Consider the following 21,243-nt stretch of genomic DNA (forward strand, 5'->3'; position numbering starts at 1 on the left):
TTCCTACTGATCAGTTACTAGCCATTCCCTTTAAAAACGATTTTCCTTTTAAAGTTAAAGGATAACGTCTTACAATTTCATGACTGAGTGACCTTTGTTTGTCTCCATTACGTTTTGCAGACTTTTGGGCCATTCTAACTTAAAAACCAACAACATCCAATCACTTCAGAATAGCAATGCAAAGTACGTGTACATTATAAATGCGATTTCGTTTGAAGTGAGGCACCACATTTTAAAAATAAATCAACCATTCTATTCAAGATCAAAGAAGTAAGCTATACCCAATTCCAAATAGAAGTTAGTTTTACCGTATTTGGCATTCGTCTTTTTCAAAGCTTTCCTGATCCTTTCTCGCTGGCCTGCTCTCCTTCTTCCCCTCTCCCTTTCAAGCGCTAGAACGATGTCCATATCATCTACAGACTCTGGGTTATCAAGCTTTAAGTCTTTGGCGATACTTCGCACTACCTCCGGGTCGGCATACTTCCTGATGAGTTGGATTTCGTCGATGGTTATGCTGCTAACTAAATGTAACAACAGCAACAACAAAAAAGAGAATAGGCGAGGAAGAATCTGTGCCTTTTATCAATGTCTTATCTGCAGCCAATCATTACTCTCGAAATGGATGATATTGACGTGTTTTTGTTTGTTTGTTGTTGTTACTTATGTATTTTGATGTAATTCCAATTTTTAACACGATTTGTATGATTTTGTGGACCAAGTCACTCGACTTGGAATCCTATTGATGAGTAAGACACCACGCAATAATGACTAACTTCAATTCTATCCTCCCTTCCAATCGGCTTGCAAGAGCATAACACAAACTAACTTGCTAAAAAAAAAAGAACAAAAAGAAGCAAAACAAAACTAAAGAACAAAATTCAAACTCAAAACAAGGTTTAATAGTGTTCTTGAAGGTCGCTGTGGTACGATTTCTCTGGATATCGACGTGAAAAGAAATTAAAACTTCAGTCTATTTGTAGCAGGTCGACAAGAAATCATTAAATCTAAGACTTAAGAGGCAATTTCAACTTTCAAAAGTTGACTGACGAATGTTTCCGTACATACACACATTACACATTATTACATTCTCTGATTTCAACACATACTTTACACGGTGTTTTTTTCATAGTTGATATTGTTCTTTTCATAGCATATTCTTTTTTCCTCAAGTCAGAAAACAATAAAAAAAGCTTAAACGTACATGCAAAAAAGGGAAAGTTAAAAGGAAAAAGAAAAAAAAAAAGGAAGATAAATCTTTCAGAACCCTCCAAAGAAACAACGTCGAAACTTACTTATAAAACAAAAAAGAATACACAAGATTTAAGAAAAAGACTAAAAAAAACACAACTGCTATTATCACATTCATATCTATCATCAACATTAAAGCAGCTTCAAGAAAGGCGGAAAGGAATTACGCCTGTATTTAGTTACGCTTTCAGGTGGTCTTTAATCATTTTGTTTGTCTAAATTCTCTTTAAGGGAATCGTGAGATATCATAGGACATAAACATATTTGACGCCTCTAAAATCATGAATCAAGCTTTGACAAACAATACGTGGTCTCTGAGAAATACTTACCTAAACCTACGTCTTCTTCGCCTTCACTACTGGCTTCTTCCACGTCTTCCTTTTCTTTGGTTTTTTCCGATCCTGATTCGGTGTCATTTTGCTCTGTTTTTTGACCAGCAACGAACACTAACAAACTCAATCCTTTTATTTTTTGGTATGGTCATATGATATGATATGGAATATTTAAACTCCATTATATACATTGGGAAAGGCAGAACAATCTAAAATTGACATTTTTTTGACTGGTATCTAGGATATAGATATGCATATAATCGGCCATACGTGGTCAACCTCACGTATTCTATCGGACAGCATCAGGGTTGAAGAGGCATAATTATTTCCTGTTATAGCATAGTCTTTTTATTTCTTTATGTCATTTTAGCTTTTGTTGAGAAGACAATGCACATACTAGAAAGTCGAGCAAAAAAGAAATAGGCAACTTTCATATGTGACACACATAGTTTTATTTGTTTCTTAGGTCACAGTGTTAGGTATGTTCTTAGTTTCATTCAATTTAATCTTAACCATTGAAAGCAAATTTCCATGAACTTTGTAACGGGCAAATAAATAAAATGAAATGAAATGAATGATTGATTATAAGAATATACATGCCGACAACAACCCCATTCTTGTTTGCAAGAACAATGGTCCCAACGAATACGTGCATGACCTATACATGCCTTCGCCAGCTGGATATGCAACCCCTTATTATTTTCAAGTTAGGAGTTTCTGACTCTTCAAAGCATAATGCTGCAGTACAATGTCATGTACTTTGCTATTAAGCGACTGCATGAAAAGCAAAGACATCCCGACATGTATTAACGAATTGCTCCAATTTCATTATTTAGTCTTTTTGTGTTAACAAGGTATCTCGAAAAGATTATGGACGTGAAAAGAATAACGGATATTTACCCCTTTTGTCTTCCTTGGATTCATCTTTGGGTTCTGACAACAGTGCGGCTGTACATGAAGGAAAAAAATAAACAATGACAAAGCAAAATTCCGTCATCATGGTCATTCGGTTCTGTATTAGGGAGTGATTATCAGCTCATGCTAACCCATACCAATCAATCTGAAATGACAATCTGTTCAGTTTAATTGCGGTTAGACGACCAACCACGAATGCATAAATTAAAGTTTTTTTCCGTCTTCTGTGAAGATTAGTGACATGTATAGGAAGTAAGTGTACCATGGGAACAACTCAAATCCAGCTGACTGGCCACTCGCATGGGACACTTGTAGTCACCTAAATAATAACTGTGTAAAGTAGGCCTAACAATAGTTACAGTGCACAAGTGCAACACATCTAGATTCAACTTGCCTCGATGTCTTTGAACTGTTTGCAGTGTCATTCTCCTTCTGAGAGTTGGCAGAGAAATGCATTCCGTTGACATGGGTAATTACACATGTCGGCCTTCTTCATATCTTTTTCCCATTATACAGTCAAGTTCTGCGAAGCTTTCCTTTTCTTTTTTAATTCCAAGCTGTTATTGGTCTTTCTCACCTCAACGTTCCCTTAGATGTGTGTATTGAAACCATTTATTTACCAGAAAATGTAAGTTGAATGATGAAAATATTCCTATAATCTGTCCACCCTGACTAGTTTCATTCGAAACGTCAGCAAGGCCTTCTTGAGCAAGCGATGCAGAGCATAAGTAGAGCCTATTATAAAAAAAAAGAAATGTTTTTCAAAATAACAGTTTTGGTTGTGTCCTAGTTGCAGCAATGTCCCAAGCACATTACCCTGGTCACTGGCGGATTCAGAGCGGAGCGCACTAGGCGCGCATCCTCTCTTTATCTATTTTTGAATAAAACAAATAAGAGGAAAAAATGGGGGGTAGGATTGACTCTTGAACCCCCCCCCCTTAATTTTGTAAAGGTGCCGCTCCTGCTGGTCGCAAGCACTATATATCAGCTGATATTAATTTGAGATGCCAATGCGTGATTTTTGATTTTTTTTTTCATCTAGATAACTTTGTTATTGTTTTCACTATCTTCACGACTGATCAGCATTGTTAACACCATTATTCGTGTTGAAATAAACTGTATTACTTGAGGTACAGTTCCTTGAAACGAGCTGTACTCTTAATAGATTATCGCTTAAGCTCTCAAAAAAAAAAAGTATATTGCATTTGATTCCGTGCCTCAAAAGACTTACTACTTTCAGATGGCGTGTCTTCCATCGAATTCTTGACACCACTGCTAATCCCTGTGATGGAATAGACAACATTGTATGTGAGGCCTTTGGTGAAAAGACGTGTAGTTTATGTTACCATCGTATTCTTCCTACTTTCAATTTCACTGCCGTTATTCTTGTCCTCATTTTTATAATCAATTTGCCCATTATCATCGTTTGTGCAAAATATAGTAAAAAACACAATATCCGTTTTCATATCTCATTCAAATTCTATTATACATTTTAAACAAAAGTTGTTCTTTACAAGCTGAACATTTGTTCCAGGCTTGTCAGACATAGCAACAAGTAGTATTTGCAAAATCGATTCCAGCAACTTATTATCATTTTACTTGATTTGAATTATTGGTTTCTGTATCATCAATGTACATACACATCCATGTACATACATAAATACAAGTTGTTCACAGAATATTGTTTTTGTTCATTGCCATCAATGTACATGCACATCCATGTACATACATAAATATAAGTTGTTCACAGAATATTTTTTTTTGCTTCATTGCCTTTGCACAATATACAAAGCAAAACTTACAACAAACATAGGCCTACAACAAACATAGGCCTACAACAATGAATATTACAGTGGGGCTACAGCATAAGCGTGGCTTGATTTGCATGCAGCTCCCGTGCATACATATAATACACATCGGAAGGAGAATAGGAGGGAGGATACTTGCATAGAGATAGGATAGTTGAAAGGAGGGAAAGGAGAGGTCTGTTTGCTTTCACTAAAGGTTTATACAAAGTAAGTTCACCTGTATCACTGATTAGCAAGGCATAACCAAATATTTTCTTACCGAGGTACATGTGAACAGTTAATACAGTTCATGGTCGGTTATATGATTACGTAATAAATTAAATGCGTTGATATTTCTGCGAAAGAATTTCCTGTATAATACATTAACAATGACAATGGAATTACTGATATCCAGAAAGCAACATTGTCTTTACAGCTTTCTTAAAAGAGTGCATAAACTTTAAAGTTCGAATATCAGAAGGAAGAGAGTTCCAAATATCGGGTCCAGTGTGTCTGATAGATTTAAAAGCCATCATTGTTTTAGGATTATATAAATGAACCTCATCAGATTGTCTTGTGGGATAAGAATGTAGGTCCTTAATTGAAATAGTGAGAGAAAAAAGAAAATAACAACCGACCATTATGCAAGCGAAACATAAAGAGTGACTTTTGCACACACACACAAAAATAAAAATGTCATTTACATTAAGCGTTTTTAATTCTGCTGATAAAGAATCTGAATGGTGTCGATAACCGGAAATGGTGCATATACGTATAGCTTTCTTTTGTAGAAGTAATACACTATCAAAGTAGCTTTTTGACGTTGCCCATACAATTTTGTACTAAGAAATGTGCGATAATATTAACGAATTATATAGCATAAATAAAATATTCTGAGAGACATAATATCGTAACTTATGAAGTATACAAACATTACGAGACACTTTATCAGAGATATATAGCACATGAACATTCAATTTCATATTTTCATATATTCCGAGGAATTTGATACATTATTTTTTTTTTGGATCCAATAGTATCTACCATAATATTTAAATGATGCATTTCATTTTTATGCTTCTTATTATGAAAATACATAAAATTTGTCTTCTTCAAACTGGGTGATATTCTATTACTCTTTAACCATGTAGATAATTTCGGTAATTCAGTATTGAGAGTTCTTTGGAGCAAATAAAAATCTGAATTGGAACAGAATACACTGGTGACATCGACCATCATAATTTATTGCAGTGACTTAGATGAGTTTGAAATATCATTTACATACACTAGAAATAATAAAGGTCCAAAAAAAAAAAAGATTGATCCTTGTGGGACTCCACATTGTATAGGTGATACTTCAGAGTTAACAGATTCATAGTACACATATTGCTTTCTATTCGACAAGTAATCTTTAAAACATTCATGTGGAATGCCAGGAACTCCATAGCACTGCCAATTTACGTATGTGGATAGTGTGGTCAAGAGTGTCGAATGCCTTGCTTAGGTCCATAAAAACCCCGATGACATGTTTTTGTATAGCTAAGGCAGTCGACATTCTATCGTATAATTTGGCTAGCCAAATGCCATTGCGCTTCTTCATACTTTGTGTTTGCGTGACATGGGAACCTTTTGTGTCGTTACAGATGAAAAGTATAGGTAAATGAGCAGATATATCACTATACAAAAGACTAGATTTCGAATAATCAGAATCAATATTCGTAAAAATATTAGCAATCAATGTTGATAAGTTAATCGTAATTCTCGAGGGCTTATCAAATATAGAGATATTACAAAGATTTGCTTACAAAATATTGCAAAGCTTATTCTTAACATTATTTTTTTTTTTGTTTTAAGAAGAGCAGGTTAACGGAATAGCTCGTGTCTTTGTTCCCTGGAATGAAATATCCATAAATGTGAATGCCTTATGAAAAAGGTCTTATAGAAATTTATTTTTGGGGGTAAAAACAGAGATAAGCTGTAAAGATAAAAAGAGGTACTTAAGTATAACAATGATTATGTTGCAAAAAGCACGTATTGCTTAAAATGCTTCTGCAATATCTATATTTCTGTTCATATTGCGTCTCTTCCAATTACTATGTGGTGAAGGGAAGAAGGAAAAAGCAGTGATTTATCAAAGAACTACTTATGTTTATAAAATAATGTGTGAACTGATGACTGAAGTAAGCATTAAGACAAATTGGACATGGCAACAATGAAGCTATTATCAATGTTTCCTCTTTCTATTCGACAAGTAATCTTTAAACCATTCAAGTGGAATGCCACGAACTCCATAGCACTGCAATTTACGTATGAGGATAGTGTGGTTAAGAGTGTCGAATGCCTTGCTTAGGTCTATGAAAACACCGATGACATGTTTTTGTATAGCTAACGCAGTCGACACTCTATCGTATAATTAGGCCAGTGCCATATCTGTAGACTGAAATTTCCTGAAACCATACTGGTCTTGGTTACAGGGGATGGCTAGTAACCGATCAGTGGGAATCAGTGGGAATTCTGAGGGGTAATTGTTCCAATCCTTGTGAGATTCATTTACGAGTACATTATATATCTACTGTTGTGTGAAAATGATTTGCTTCAGAACGGTCTCATATTCAAGTAATGTGCAGATTAATGCCCCGTCACTGACCAGGCACGATAACCTGGAAACATTAAACTGCACATTACTTGAATATGAGACCATTCTGAAGCAAATAATTTTCACACAACAATAGATATATAATGTACTCTTAAATGAATCCCACAAGGATTGGAACAATCATCCTCCAGCATTCCCACTGATTCCCACTGATCAGTTACTAGCCATCCCCTTTAAGTATAGCATTTTGTGTCAAAAATTCATACAGTCTGTTATAAACAAGTCTTTCTATTACCTTAGAAATACTAGGAAGGATAGAGATAGGACGGTAATTTGAAAACAGAAGAGGAGTCATCTTTTTAGCATATTGGAATAACTTTTGTAATTTTACATGCATTCGGAAATCTACCAGTTTGGAGTGACAAGTTACAAATATGTACTAAAGGTGTAATTATACTAACAACAATCTGTTTTAAAAGATACGTGCTCATTCCATCATGACGAATTGTGTAACTTGATTTTAATGAGTGCACAGTGTCAAGAATCTCACTGTAATCTGTTGGTTTAAAAAATAATGAATTATCATTTGACACACCTAAATACTAAGAGAAATTAGTTCGTGTGGGATCTATTTTTGAAGCTTGACTAGGACCTATCTTAACAAAATACTCATTAAAACAACATGCTACATCCCTATGGTTACAGAGTGTTTATCCGTCAAGCATGATTTGAAATGTTGACATATTATTTTGCTTTATAAGTCAATTACATCATTAATAACTTTCCAAGTGGCTGACATATTTCCAGTACCATTTTGAAAGTCTTCTATAACATCCTACGAGACAGCCTTATAATTTGTGACAATTTATTTCTTAATAATGTATACCGTAAACTGTATTTATGTAATATATTTTTTTCTTAATTGATCTGAAAATTCCTTTTGTTATCCATGGATTTTTAATTTTTCTATTATACTTTTCCTTGTAATTGTGGGGATATGTTTGTCAAAATAAGAGGAAAAAATATATTCCAGAACGCATCATAAGCAATATTTGGGTCTGCGCAAAATAATACATCATCCCATGTTTCCGTGATTAAATCGTCGTTGAGTAATGATGTATTTGCTGAGGTGAATTTGCGCTTCTTCTTACTTTATGTTTGCTTGACATGGAGCAGATATATCACTATACAAAAGACCAGATTTCGGAAAATCGGTACCGATATTAGTAAAAAATATCATCAATCAATGTTGATGAGTTAACCGTAATTCTCGAGGGCTTATCAATTATAGAGAAATTACAAAAATTTGCTTACAAAATATTGCAAACTTTATTCTTAACACTATTTTCTTGATTGAGAGCAGGCTAACGGAATAGCTCGTGTCTTTGTTCCCTGGAATGAAATATCCATAAATGTGAATACCTTATGAAAACGGTCTTATAGATTTTTTTTTTTTTGTAAAAAAGAGATAAGCTGCAAAGATAAAAAGAGGTACTTAACTATAACAATGATAATGTTGCAATTGCACGTATTGCTTAAAATGCTTCTGCAATATTTATATTTCTGTTCATATTGCGTCTCTTCCAGTTACTATTTGGTGAAGGAAAGAAGGCTGCAGTGACTTATCAAAGAATTACTTATGTTTATAAAATAATGTGTGACCTGATGACTGAAGTAAGCATTAAGACAAATTGGACATAGCACAATATAGCTATTATCAACATTTCCTCTGCCATACCTATCGTGTACCTCATAATAATCGAAAGACTTCAAAAAGATTCCCAGTAGTTGTAAACACTGTTGTCTCATCCATACCCATCAACGTGCGTCATCATTCGGTAGTGAATTGCTCATCTATAAAATCAATTTTCTCATGAGATAACTAACGACAGACTGTAATACAAAATTCGGTGAGTGACCGATTCCCATTGTAAATTGATTACCTTCTTTCCGTGACGTTCTCTCTTGCTCGTTTTGAATAAATAGTCTTGGCTCCTTCTCGTGGTAGATGGCGCATTGGTCTTGCTCAATGCATATATCTGTGACGCAATCAAATGATTTATGAAACGAGAAGAGTGATTTTGACGTAATTGTTGCAACAAGCAGATGTGACAGATTAGATATCTGACATCGGCTTTGCTTGATGCGATATTGACACATAATCTGCGGAACAAAAACTATCTGCAGAACCCGATTACAGGCTCCCACTCTCGTTTTACAGCCCCTCCGAACAAAAAGTGGATAGCTCGACAGTACGAAGGTGTGAAATGTCATTTAAATCGAGCTCATTACCAGAAGGGTTTCACTCACTACTTCTCCACTCGTCCTCCCCCTTAGCCTGTATGTCAACTTAATTCGTTGTCGGCATGTTATTTAACATCATAATAGCATAACGGCAATCACGGTAGTATTTTCTCTGATTATTCCTACTTTTATAAAAATGCACCACAACCTAATAGAGAAATTTAAACGTTAATTTTATTAATACAAAATTAAAACTATTGTGTATATATATACACACACACACACACACACAGTATAATCACTAATCACGTTATACCTGCAACGTCTCGTCGATCACATTTTTCAGCAGCTTTCCGAAGTCGACATCTAATCTCGTAATTGCTGCATTCTTGGTTCGACACCCAGTCTTCCAGCAGCCTGTCTGTTCTAAACAACCATTTTAAGTTCTCCTTGTTTCTGGCTTCTATGTCTTTTGGCTTCATGTGCGTTTCTCTACCTAACGACTCGAAGTGTCGTTTGGTTATAGCCAGGGCCACTGTCTCAATGTCCTCATTATCCACCAGCTTTTTATTTTTTTCTGAAACTGTATGAGATACAAATTTGAGTATCACAGGATTCACTGTATGTAGTCTTTGTCAATAGTCATACTGTACACGTGCCACATCATTTATTGGAAAACAAGACAGGCTTGATATATTATAATGTGATTTCTAAGGTAATAATGATAATAAACCATATTTGTATAGCACATATCACAAAATATATTAATGTCTCTATGCACATTGAAGGAAGGAAACTAACTGAAATTAGGAAAATAGACATGAGAGAGAGAGAGAGAGAGAGAGAGGAGGCAAAACAAGATGAAAAGTGACAGAGCTGTGACAAACATTGTATAGTGTTAAACATAATCCATGAACATAGTAAAAAGACATGTTTTCAACAAACGCTTAAAAGCATCTACTGTGTTGGTTTCCGTGAGGTACGTGGGTAATTTGTTCCATAATACTGCTGCTGCTAGTTGAAAAGATCTTGCACCCTAATACTGTGTTGATATTGTGAGAGTGTACAACAGAAGTTTGGACTGAGAGCGAAGATTTTTTGCTGGACGATATTCTGTTATCAGCTGTTGTAGATAAGTAGGGCCTAGTCTTAAGTTATCTCTCCACAACAAAGATATTGACCAAATGTCTAAACAACATACTGATATTTTGCCGTAACAGAGTTACGTTTAAAGGAAACCCCCGGATGATTTTCAGATTTTTACATTTGAACAGCTATTAACTAGTTGTATTGTGGACGGAGTTTCAGAATTCATGATGATTGGGATGAAGAATAAGAATAAATTCGAAATTTATAACACATTGCAATGAACAAGGATGATGACATGGCAGAGTCACCAAAAGAATGCATGAGTTGGGGCTCAAGGAAGCAGAACAAAAGAAGAAGGCATGAATAGATTATACACAGGTGAACTGGCAGGCAAGCAGTATTGTAATGGAATTACACTGCTACATTTCTGAAATATGTGAACCTCCTATGTCATCATCCTTGTTCAGTGTAATTTGTTTAAGGTTTTTGAGAGTATTGTTTCGCTTCTCAAAAACCACAATAAATTCCACAAATTTGTACATGGAGCTAATGATTTATGTACTGCATGATATGAAATCATGAAAATCGTCTGGAATTCCCATTTAAGGTTTTGATTAACGTTATAAAGAAATTGTCTGCTAACATCATTCATACAGGACCCCCTATTACGAATACGGACATTTTGTGAAAACTCGTAACGACGTCTTGTCTCCTCATCCGTGCACATTATCAAGACGAACTCGGCGACATTATGGTAAACGTGTAGGCCTATAAATTCCGATCCAGTTAAGAATACTTAAGATTACTTTTCCCCCATTTCGATTGGCTAATTTGTTGGAAGTGCTAACATTTGTTAGGCCTTTAAAAAAATAATGCAATACATGTTCATTTTGTCACAACTATACCCAGTGTTGCTTTTTTTGTTGTTGTTGCAAATTTGCTTATTTTATCCTTCTCCTCTGGCTGTTCTCTCCGCTGCTAATATTGTGTATTTGGTATATCTATCACCGAAATCGGAAATTATAAATAGTTTATTCATTTCCATATTTGGCCTTCCCATGAGAAGTTTTGAATAGACACTTGATCGTTCCATTTCGTATTTGCAGGACTAACCAACCTGTAATCCCTTAATTACAGCTTCTATGTCAGCCGTCAAAATACGTTTGCCGTGCAAGGCAGTCGACTGGTTTAGCAACACATAATGTTTTCAGTAAAACTCTTTCAAACAACCCCAAGGGGAAAATGCAATAACCTAAGAATGATATACTAGGGTTTGTGCATTCACCTTCCTGAACTGTAATGTTATCATTTCATCTGTAGGCCTACTATATGCCTACAGACTTTTAGACATGCCTTCATAACTAATATGTTTTGCATTTACAAAGCAAACGTCATTCCTTAACCTTTTAAAAAAAATCTCCTGTCAGATTTTACCCTTGTTACCTGGCCTCTCTAAACTTATAGGTTTAATGCGCGAGAGAGATGCCAAATGATATCGGCACGAAGATCCAAGTTTTACAGCTTAGTTAAACTCCTCCGAGAGAACCAGCATAAGATCTTTCTTTACGGAAGAACTAAAAAGAGATACCTTAACTCTAGGATATTTTTTTTTTTTTGGATTAAATCTGAAAAACCAACTCTTTGAGTCCAATGAAAAAAAAAACACACACGTGGTTCCTCTGCACCGAAGTACTTCAAATAGCTTTCAATTTCTGACAGAAATCTACTTACTCTGAAAAAACGTCTTTGCAACTTCCTTACAACCAGTGTTTTCCAGAGACAGACAAAGAGCAACCTTAGTGTTGAAAGCTTTCTCTTTCACTGTTGTCTGTTGTTTCTTGTTTCCGTTTCCTGTAGTTTGCTCTTCTTTCCTTTTTCCTCTCCCTGAAGTGTGTTCTTCTTTCCTTTTTCCTTCCTCTGGTGGCTTTTCTTCTTTCCTTTTTCCTTCCTCTGCAGGCTTTTCTTTCCTTTTTCCTTGCACTGGTGGCTTTTCTTCTTTCTTTTTTCCTTCCTCTGCTGGCTTTTCTTTCCTTTTTCCTTGCACAGGTGTCTTTTCTTCTTCCCTTTCTCCATCCACTGGTGTCTTTCCTGTTTTCTGGTCATTTTGCATGCTAACCGCTCTCAGTTCTATATCTCCTCCTTCAATGAAATGGGAAATTGTCCTCTGCGTCTCAGCACTACTTTGTGTGTATTTACTCGCCCATTCTGTCAGCAATGAAGAACACTTCTCTACCATCGCTCTCTTCGTCTGTGATTCAAGTTCTATTTGGGTTTTGATGTCTAGTTCATTCAACAGCTTCTCAATTTGTTGAGGCTGTTGGGCGACAGACCAGCAGATATGAATAATGTCGTCGTGAGAAATCTTGTCTCGTTTACTGCGATATTCTGAGAAGTTAAGGTACAAAGAAAGTAATGTGTAGCCTAGTAGCAATTCGAATACTAAAGAATATCAGAATATCGTTCGGTAACATAGTTTAACAAAGCAAAAACAACAACAACAACAACACAACAGGCGAAACAACTAAGGACAGTGCAATTGATAGTCCGCAAAAGTTAAAGGAAAGAATGAACTAAATTAATTTTCAATGTAAATTTATTATGTTTGATGCTATAAGCCGTGTAAAGCATCTAATTAACATAATCAATACTAACTCAAGATGTGTATTAATCTCCCATTGTTAATGCCATTTAGGTACTGATTAACTCTCTCTCTCTCTCTCTCTCTCTCTCTAACACACACACACACACACACACACATTGCGTCTTTACATATACAGACGATGGCATATAAATAGTATAAACGGTCAATGAATTAACCTTCCATTGCCTTCTGTAATGTGCTATTTTGGCTGAGTTGGTTCCACTGTATTTCCTCTTCAGTCTTCTCTTTTCATCTGCTCAGACCGTTGTACATGTCTTTAGGTGGTATCACCAACTGACAGTCATCACCCATGATGAACTGTGTAAGAGCCCGACTTAGCTCCTTGTTATCGTCAATCTTGGAACACATCTCCCAAAGCTCCATGTAGGTGATTGACCCTTTGAACAACAAATTAGAAGACGGTACAAACCTTCATGACTGAAACGTATTCGCGTTATCATAATATAAGGCAATATGCCATAGATAAGTCAGTTCTTTAGTGAAAGTTGGTAGTTCAGTATTCTTCAAGAAAATATTCGTTATTCTTTCACGTGCAAAGTTAATGGTTTTAAACAATTTGTATTTTGCTTGTTTGGCGTTAGTACAAAACAAGATCAGCATTATATCATATGAAATAGGTGGAATACTTTTCGGGGTAAGTCGGGTTATTATAATTGCTAAATTTGTTCTAATGTTTGTTAAAGCAGTGGTATAACATCAAACGTTTTGATAACGCACGCATTAGGATTCAACAAATCAAAATTTCCAGTTGTGAAGCCCATTCCAAATGTTGTCAATGTCATATAACTATCTCAAGACGTTTGAACCCGAAATAAGAAATGAATGAAACACTGAAAATGAACATTTATGGGGGGGGGGGGGGGGAATGGAACGTGAAATGATATGCAAGAATCTTATTTTATTTAACGTACAAACACTTGGATGCGTATCCCACTCTCAGTCAGGAAAAGAATGGCTTAAGTAGTTCTCTTTGAAGAGGAAAATTACATTCTCAATAAATCAGGGTTATCTAGGCAATTGGAGTCAGAAAAAAATGTTTACAGTATCTAATCTGACCCTTTACTAATCAGACATTTGAAACGATTGTGGCGACACCATATCAGCTTACCAGAGTATCGCGCTGGCTTCCTCTTTCCTGCCGAGGGCAAAAGAAATGCATGAAGTTGTCATTTGAGAAAATACACTTTTTTTGTAATCTGTGAAAAAGAATATATTCGAAGCAGTTCGTTTGAACTTATAACTCGTTCGGTCGACGCATATTATTGTAAACTAATCAGAATTATTGTTTAATGTGTTCATGACCATTATTTCATTTACTTGCCAAATCAATCACTTTTAGATTGCGCCAGCTCGTTCTTGTGATATTTTATATGAAAGTCCTATGTTGTCTCTTGTGCAATATTTTTTTTTCCGTAGTTAACTTTACATATGAAGTAATGGCGGCAGCATAACCCCTAGCCATCATTTGAGCAATTTACCATCGATTTGATAATGTCAAAATACAGCAGGGATATTGTGTTTTAATCCAAATATTTGCATGTGTATGAATTGTGTGTGTATTAATTTCTTTTCCCGACTCTTTCTCTCTCTCTCTCTCTCTCTCTCTCTGTCTTTCGTTTCCATCTCTTTCCAACTCAATCTATATCTCCCAATTCCCGTCCCTTTTTATAATTCCTTGTCTGTATCTTTGCAGCGACCACTTTATTCACTTTGCATTAAATGTGTGTCTGTCATACATTTCAACTTGCTACCCCTTTAAAATAATTCACACATCAAAGATTCAGTTATGTAGTTTTGACTTACGTTTGCAGACGAGCCACTTTGCCAAACAGATGACACCAAGCACAATCCCGGCCATGCCGGCAATAACACCGACAATGAGAGCTGTAAAAGAACCATTGCAGGCAAGGAGAAAATAAAGACTTTGGAGACTCTGATGTGATAATAGAGACCGCACAGATATTGGAACGGTTCTGGTTTTGAAGAGTAGGCAGAAAGTGAATCACAGCCTAAAACACATACAATGTACCTTTATCCATAAGCGCTGACTTTTCCTCTGGTTAATTGGGTCCTTTCAAGATGTGTTTACAGGTTTTGCTGTTGTTGTTGTTGTTCTGTTTGTTTGTTTGTTTTCTTTTTTTTTTACTGTTCTGCATTGTGACTGGTTGTCTAATGGCTACAATAGATAAGGAGACGCATGTGCATAAAGCTCCAAACCACCAGGGCATTTTTATTCTGATTAATATTTACGTTGCTGTCTCTAGAACCTATCCATAAAGTTCGGTCCTTCTTCACCATGGAAACTCAAATCACTAGAAATATATGCTTTTTAAAGGGACAAAGAAGAGAAAAAAAAAACACGATGTTCTTATGACTTTGAATATCGAACAAAAGTTTGGTCAAGTACCAATACGGCTTCCTTTTGACTTTGATGACGTAATACTGTCTGTAGTCGTCGCCGAAGTCGGAATCATGGTGACGGTCACAGCAATCCGCTGTAGTTCGACCTGTGTGACCTTTGATTCAGCTACGCATGTAAAGATCCCTTGAACACCTGTCGAAATGGGCAATTTCGCAACAATATTCTGCGTTCCATTATTGCCCTTTGAAAAGTGGTAGGCAATATCGGAGACCTCGCTTCCATCATGAAGCCAGTATATATTGACAAGATCCTGCGGTACGTTTCTTGCCTGGCATAGCAGTCCTGAGTCTTGTCGGTCGTAAATCAGGGAACAGTTCGTATTCGAGCATCCTTTGACGGAGAGAAAATCTGCAGAATAAAGATGAACTATCTATTACTTCCCGAAAAATGCTCGTACTTGTCGTACATACACAGGTAATGGATGGCGATAATCAATCAAACCAACTAAATGTCTTTAATATGAATATCACTAATATGATTAACAAGACATATTCAGGAAAACGTACAGGTCGTGCTATATCTAGGAGAAGGTAATGGAAAAGGTTTCAATGCATTTTGCTATCACAACTGCACGTTACCAGTAATTGACAGATAGTTTTACTGACAGAATATCGGTTGAGATTTTTCTATGGGGGGGGGGGCGCTATCTATGCATTGTGGAAAAGTTAGAAAAAAGGTTATTACGAAATTTAAGGCATATCAATCATCATATCTTTTCTTTTTTTTTTTGCCACAAAAGTGACGATATGGTTATTATGAATCAATACAAGACAGCATGCATTTGCGTTGTAAAATACTTTCGATGCAAATCTATAATCTGATACAAAAAGGTGAAATATAGCAAGTCAAGATATGATAATGCTCTCACGGCAGAGTTGGCAAATAAACATTTGAGGAGAGACGTTAATTCCCCTCCCCTAAAAAAAAAACAAACAATAAAAGCTAGCATACACTATAAACTGTACACAACTTTCAAACCATCCCTGTAAAGAAACAGGCCATGGGAATGATATTGTTATAATTGAAAATGACAATAGTAATAAAAACATTGCTGATGATTATGATAACAGTGATGTGATATTTGTACAAATCGATCTTTCAGCGAACGCGTTGCTCTCAAAGAAATTTTTTCGTAATGTAGTCGTACTTCCAACATTTAACCGAGCATAAAATGCAGGATATAATCTGTCCAGTCGTCCATAAACGAAGCTGGTGAAAGGAGAAATAGCGCTTTCGAAAGTTTATGTATCAGGGGAATCCACTAGCTCCATACCTACAGTATTTACTTATATCTCACGTGGCATGCTACACTCAATCACTTTCAAAAATGTAGATATGTAATGTCTTTAACCTACCCTACAGTCTTTCACTTCTAAATATCACAACTGCACGTTACCAGTAATTGACAGATAGTTTTACTGACAGAATATCGGTTGAGATTTTTCTATGGGGGGGGGGGGGCGCTATCTATGCATTGTGGAAAAGTTAGAAAAAAGGTTATTACGAAATTTAAGGCATATCAATCATCATATCTTTTCATTTTTTTTTTTTGCCACAAAAGTGACGATATGGTTATTATGAATCAATACAAGACAGCATGCATTTGCGTTGTAAAATACTTTCGATGCAAGTCTATAATCTGATACAAAAAGGTGAAATATGGCAAGTCAAGATATGATAATGCTCTCACGGCAGAGTTGGCAAATAAACATTTGAGGAGAGACGTTAATTCCCCTCCCCTAAAAAAAAAAAAAAAACAATAAAAGCTAGCATACACTATAAACTGTACACAACTTTCAAACCATCCCTGTAAAGAAACAGGCCATGGGAATGATATTGTTATAATTGAAAATGACAATAGTAATAAAAACATTGCTGATGATTATGATAACAGTGATGTGATATTTGTACAAATCGATCTTTCAGCGAACGCGTTGCTCTCAAAGAATTTTTTTTCGTAATGAAGTCGTACTTCCAACATTTAACCGAGCATAAAATGCAGGATATAATCTGTCCAGTCGTCCATAAACGAAGCTGGTGAAAGGAGAAATAGTGCTTTCGAAAGTTTATGTATCAGGGGAATCCACTAGCTCCATACCTATTTACTTATATCTCACGTGGCATGCTACACTCAATCACTTTAAAAAATGTAGATATGTAATGTCTTTAACCTACCCTACAGTCTTTCACTTCTAAATACAACCTTATATTATAGTACGCTGAAAACGAACCTCTCACAGACACATCCGTGTAGTTTCCGATGAGGATGCCCCTGTAATCGGTTACATTGCAATAGTATCGGCCAGCGTCATCTTCATCAACTCTGTTAATGACCAGAGAATAGTTGGCATCCAACGTCACCAAACCCGCTCGGTAGCTTTCGCCATCGACCACATTCTCGTGCCAAAGGACAAGAGTCGAAGAGGAACTGAAAGTATTTCCTAGAGTCATTTTTAGGCCAAGGGATGGAGGTATGAGTAAAAAAAAAAAAAAGAGAGAGAGAAACAATCAGTCATAATTGTGTAATATTGTCTGACGTGCAGAAAATTAATTTTATCACGTTGTCTCGGTATGCACAAAATGAGATGCAATGGCTTCCTTGTAATGGGGTTCTTGTATAGGCTTAGAAAGGGTAAAGGTATGAACGGTATTGTTGTCGAGTATAGTCATCATAGAAGAGAATACCAGAGGTTACTCTTATAACCAAAAAAAAAAAAGAAAAGAAAATCAAAAAAAAAAAAACAACAACAACACTCATAATAGAGCCATCAAACAATGGATTGCAGGAGGCTCTCATGAATTCGTAGACTGGGCGACTCACCGTTACGTCTATTTTCTACATTACATTTCATGCGTTTTTGTCTTAAATAACTATTTTTTTCCTTTTTTTCACTCTGTATCCTAACACTGGAATGAATTCCCCCTTTCTCGAATTAAGGACCAATTTATAAATTCATACGATGACCTACACATGTTCTTTCACGTTTCCTTCAATCTAGTGCAATCTCACAATAGTTGGGTTTTATCGTTTCCTTACCAGACGCTGTGCCAAGCACGGCGTGATTCATACAGCGATTGGGCTGTGTATACTTATATTTTGTAGTAGTGTCTGTAATGGCATGATTGTCTTTATGCTAGCACGGTCCTGTGACACAAATTGAAAAATGGTGTGGTTATTATTGTTATATGTTTTTGGAGGAGGGGTTGTTTGATCAACCCAACGTGCTCTAGGGGGATTTCTTGCAACATTGGATTCCTGCCCGATTAAGTCATCACCTTTGCGCCATGTTACCGACTGTGGTGTTCCGTGGAATTCGCACATAAGTTTTCCTTGAAGACCTCTCTGCAACACCGGACGGACATCAACGATCACAACACCATCATGAATTAGACAACCTGTTTATCAATGAAGTTCATTAGAAATAGAAATTTGGCGAGTTCATAATTATATGGCTGACAGTGCTGCAATGATTATCAAGTTGAACTTATACACCATCTCCTCTCTCGACAGATTTATTCACTTCTTGATTGGAGCATATAACCTGAACCTATTACGAGATATTTTGGAAGAGTTCCGACAGTGCGTTTAGTTGCCCATCTACCTTGTTTCATAACGACTGCCCTGGATATTTGTCTTGTACCTAATGGGGGGGGGGTTATCGTACCCTTCGTGCATCTACTGTGGCTTGACAATATTGCTTTTTTCAAGGATTGTCATGGAAACTTATATTAGGTTATACATAACTCATTTTAAACATCTGTAGACTATATGTCATGAACTGTATCGGCAAATTTTAGTTAACTGGCCTTAGGCCTACTTGATCTTATTTTGATTTGTTTTTTTTTTTTTCTCCGTATGGCATCATTTACATTTTTTATCGAGATAATCAAACATAATATATATGCGATATTCATTACAGCTAGTTCTACAATATCAAAAATTTGGTTACCCAAATAGATGTGACATAATAAGAGTAAGGACTACTTGTGTTATGAATTACCATACAGAACGGTCGCCAATGATAAGCAATAAGCTTGACTCTTTGGCAACCGATGTATACATTAATGCAATAGGATAAGGGGTGTCCAACATGATATTCGTGGATAAGGGGAATAATAGGACAGACGGAAATAGCAAGAAAGATAGGGTGATAGAAACCTTCCGATAGCAAGCTTGCCAAATCAAACTCACAATAAATATATACACGTATACAGATTATAGTTTACAGTTACGTATTCACATATTCACATATTCACGCACAACTAAAACAGAATACAATAGAAGAGAAGAGAATATAGAACAACTAAGAACTATACACAGTTCAGCGCCCTACCAGGGCATATAGAGAAGTATAACTTGCCAGACACAACAAGAGTACAGGACAACAGAGACAGAGACGTATCTAACATGGGAGAAGTGCAGAATGGGCACAGGCAGGTGCGTCCAGTATGGGCAGAGTCTGAAGAACAAACTATAAAAGCCGGGGATAAAGAATGAATGGGGTAGGGTTTCTGCATAGAACATCACTGGTCGTGCTGGTACTGTGTGATCAACATGTTCTTAAATCTTAACTGCTTTTTTGAATGAATATAATTGTGAACTTGATAATTCAGGGGACCCTTCATGAGACCGACTGGTCTCTGACGGCAAGTGGTTGCTGCTGACCCGAGATATGGTCGAGGAATCCCTTAACCGAGGAGGGGATTTGAGACACAACCTAACCGAAGCCTACAATTTGGCAGCTCGGAGGATTTCTCACGCATTACGAAATTATACGAACCTGTCAGAAGAGTTCCGGAGAGGACGTGAAACATCACAACTCCAAAACACAAGTAGGTGCAACCCTGAGTGACTAGATTTACTGATGCAGTTGGTTAATAATAGCCTCAATACCTTCAAGTCTGAACTGAAGACCTATATTTTCCAGCAACTTTGTGAATAATGTGTGACATTTTGTAGGAGCCAGGCGCCTTTGAATGTTTCTACAAATAAACGACGCTGTATAAATGCTGTTTCATCATCATCATCATCATCATCAATAATACGATCTTAAAAGAAAGAAATAAACAACTATTTCCCAGGTGAACACCCTTCGTATTCCAAAAAAAAACGCGATATGAATCCAATCCCCAACGGTGATTTAGATTATGTCAAATATTATTTCCCGTCTCTAATACAAGACCAGAAAAGAAAAATGTAAAGAAAAGCAAACTCATTGGTATAACACAAAATTTCGCTTCGTGATTTGTTTTTGGTTTTATTTTACTTTCTAGACAAAAGGACGTATCGTACTCGAGAAAACGCCTTTGAAGACTTTCCAGTCTCAACAGTCACATCGTTTTCTTCGATTCGGAAGACAAAAAAAAAACAGTTATCTTTGTTTCTGTGACTTACCGACTTCTGCAGAAATTGCCATTATGAAAACAGTGATGATGCCAAGAGTCCTGTAGAAAGTCATTGTTCTTAACCTGTTTCTCGCCGGGACACCTCTGCTATGGAAGAACAATTCACCAAAATGCATAATTGTATAAATGCAACATCTAGGCCACACACTGATAAGCTGCTTCTCGGATGTTTTTAGATTGACATGGGAGAAGAAAGGATAAGTAAGGGGTAGGAATTGATTTCTTTATTTTCGTCTAAAAAGGGTAAAGCCTTACTTTGAGACATTTAAATTATTCCTTGAATTAGAATATGCTAGGAAAATGAATAAAAGATTCACAAGTTAAAGGAAATCCTTTATAGTCCTTGTTTAAGCATTATAATTAGTTCCAATGATTCGTAAATGTAGGAATACATTTTCATAGCTAATAAAGAAAAGCTATGGGTTAGATCACACTCCAAATCTTGAAAAAAAAATGATGGCATAATCCTTCAGGTCTGGTCTGCGTTATTTTAAAAGCAAAAGATACTTTGCAAGACTGACAAAAAAAGAATGCACTATTCT

The 21,243-nt window shown here is 36.1% G+C and overlaps 1 protein-coding gene across 1 annotated transcript; it reads right to left on the minus strand.

Annotated features, from left to right (window-relative positions):
* Nucleotides 1–252: 252 nt before the first annotated feature.
* On the minus strand, nucleotides 253–20,754 carry LOC140229746 (uncharacterized). The gene is made up of 12 exons (XM_072309981.1): nucleotides 20,691–20,754; nucleotides 18,572–18,691; nucleotides 17,527–17,736; nucleotides 15,281–15,643; nucleotides 14,673–14,757; nucleotides 13,152–13,282; nucleotides 9,439–9,705; nucleotides 8,822–8,917; nucleotides 3,727–3,777; nucleotides 2,481–2,528; nucleotides 1,578–1,670; nucleotides 253–521 (listed from the first exon to the last, which is right to left on the minus strand). The coding sequence occupies exons 1-12, from the start codon at nucleotides 20,752–20,754 to the stop codon at nucleotides 253–255; spliced, it is 1,797 nt and encodes a 598-aa protein (XP_072166082.1).
* Nucleotides 20,755–21,243: the final 489 nt, after the last annotated feature.

Source organism: Diadema setosum, chromosome 6 (assembly GCF_964275005.1).
Source record: "Diadema setosum chromosome 6, eeDiaSeto1, whole genome shotgun sequence".
Classification (NCBI taxonomy): Eukaryota; Metazoa; Echinodermata; class Echinoidea; order Diadematoida; family Diadematidae; genus Diadema; species Diadema setosum.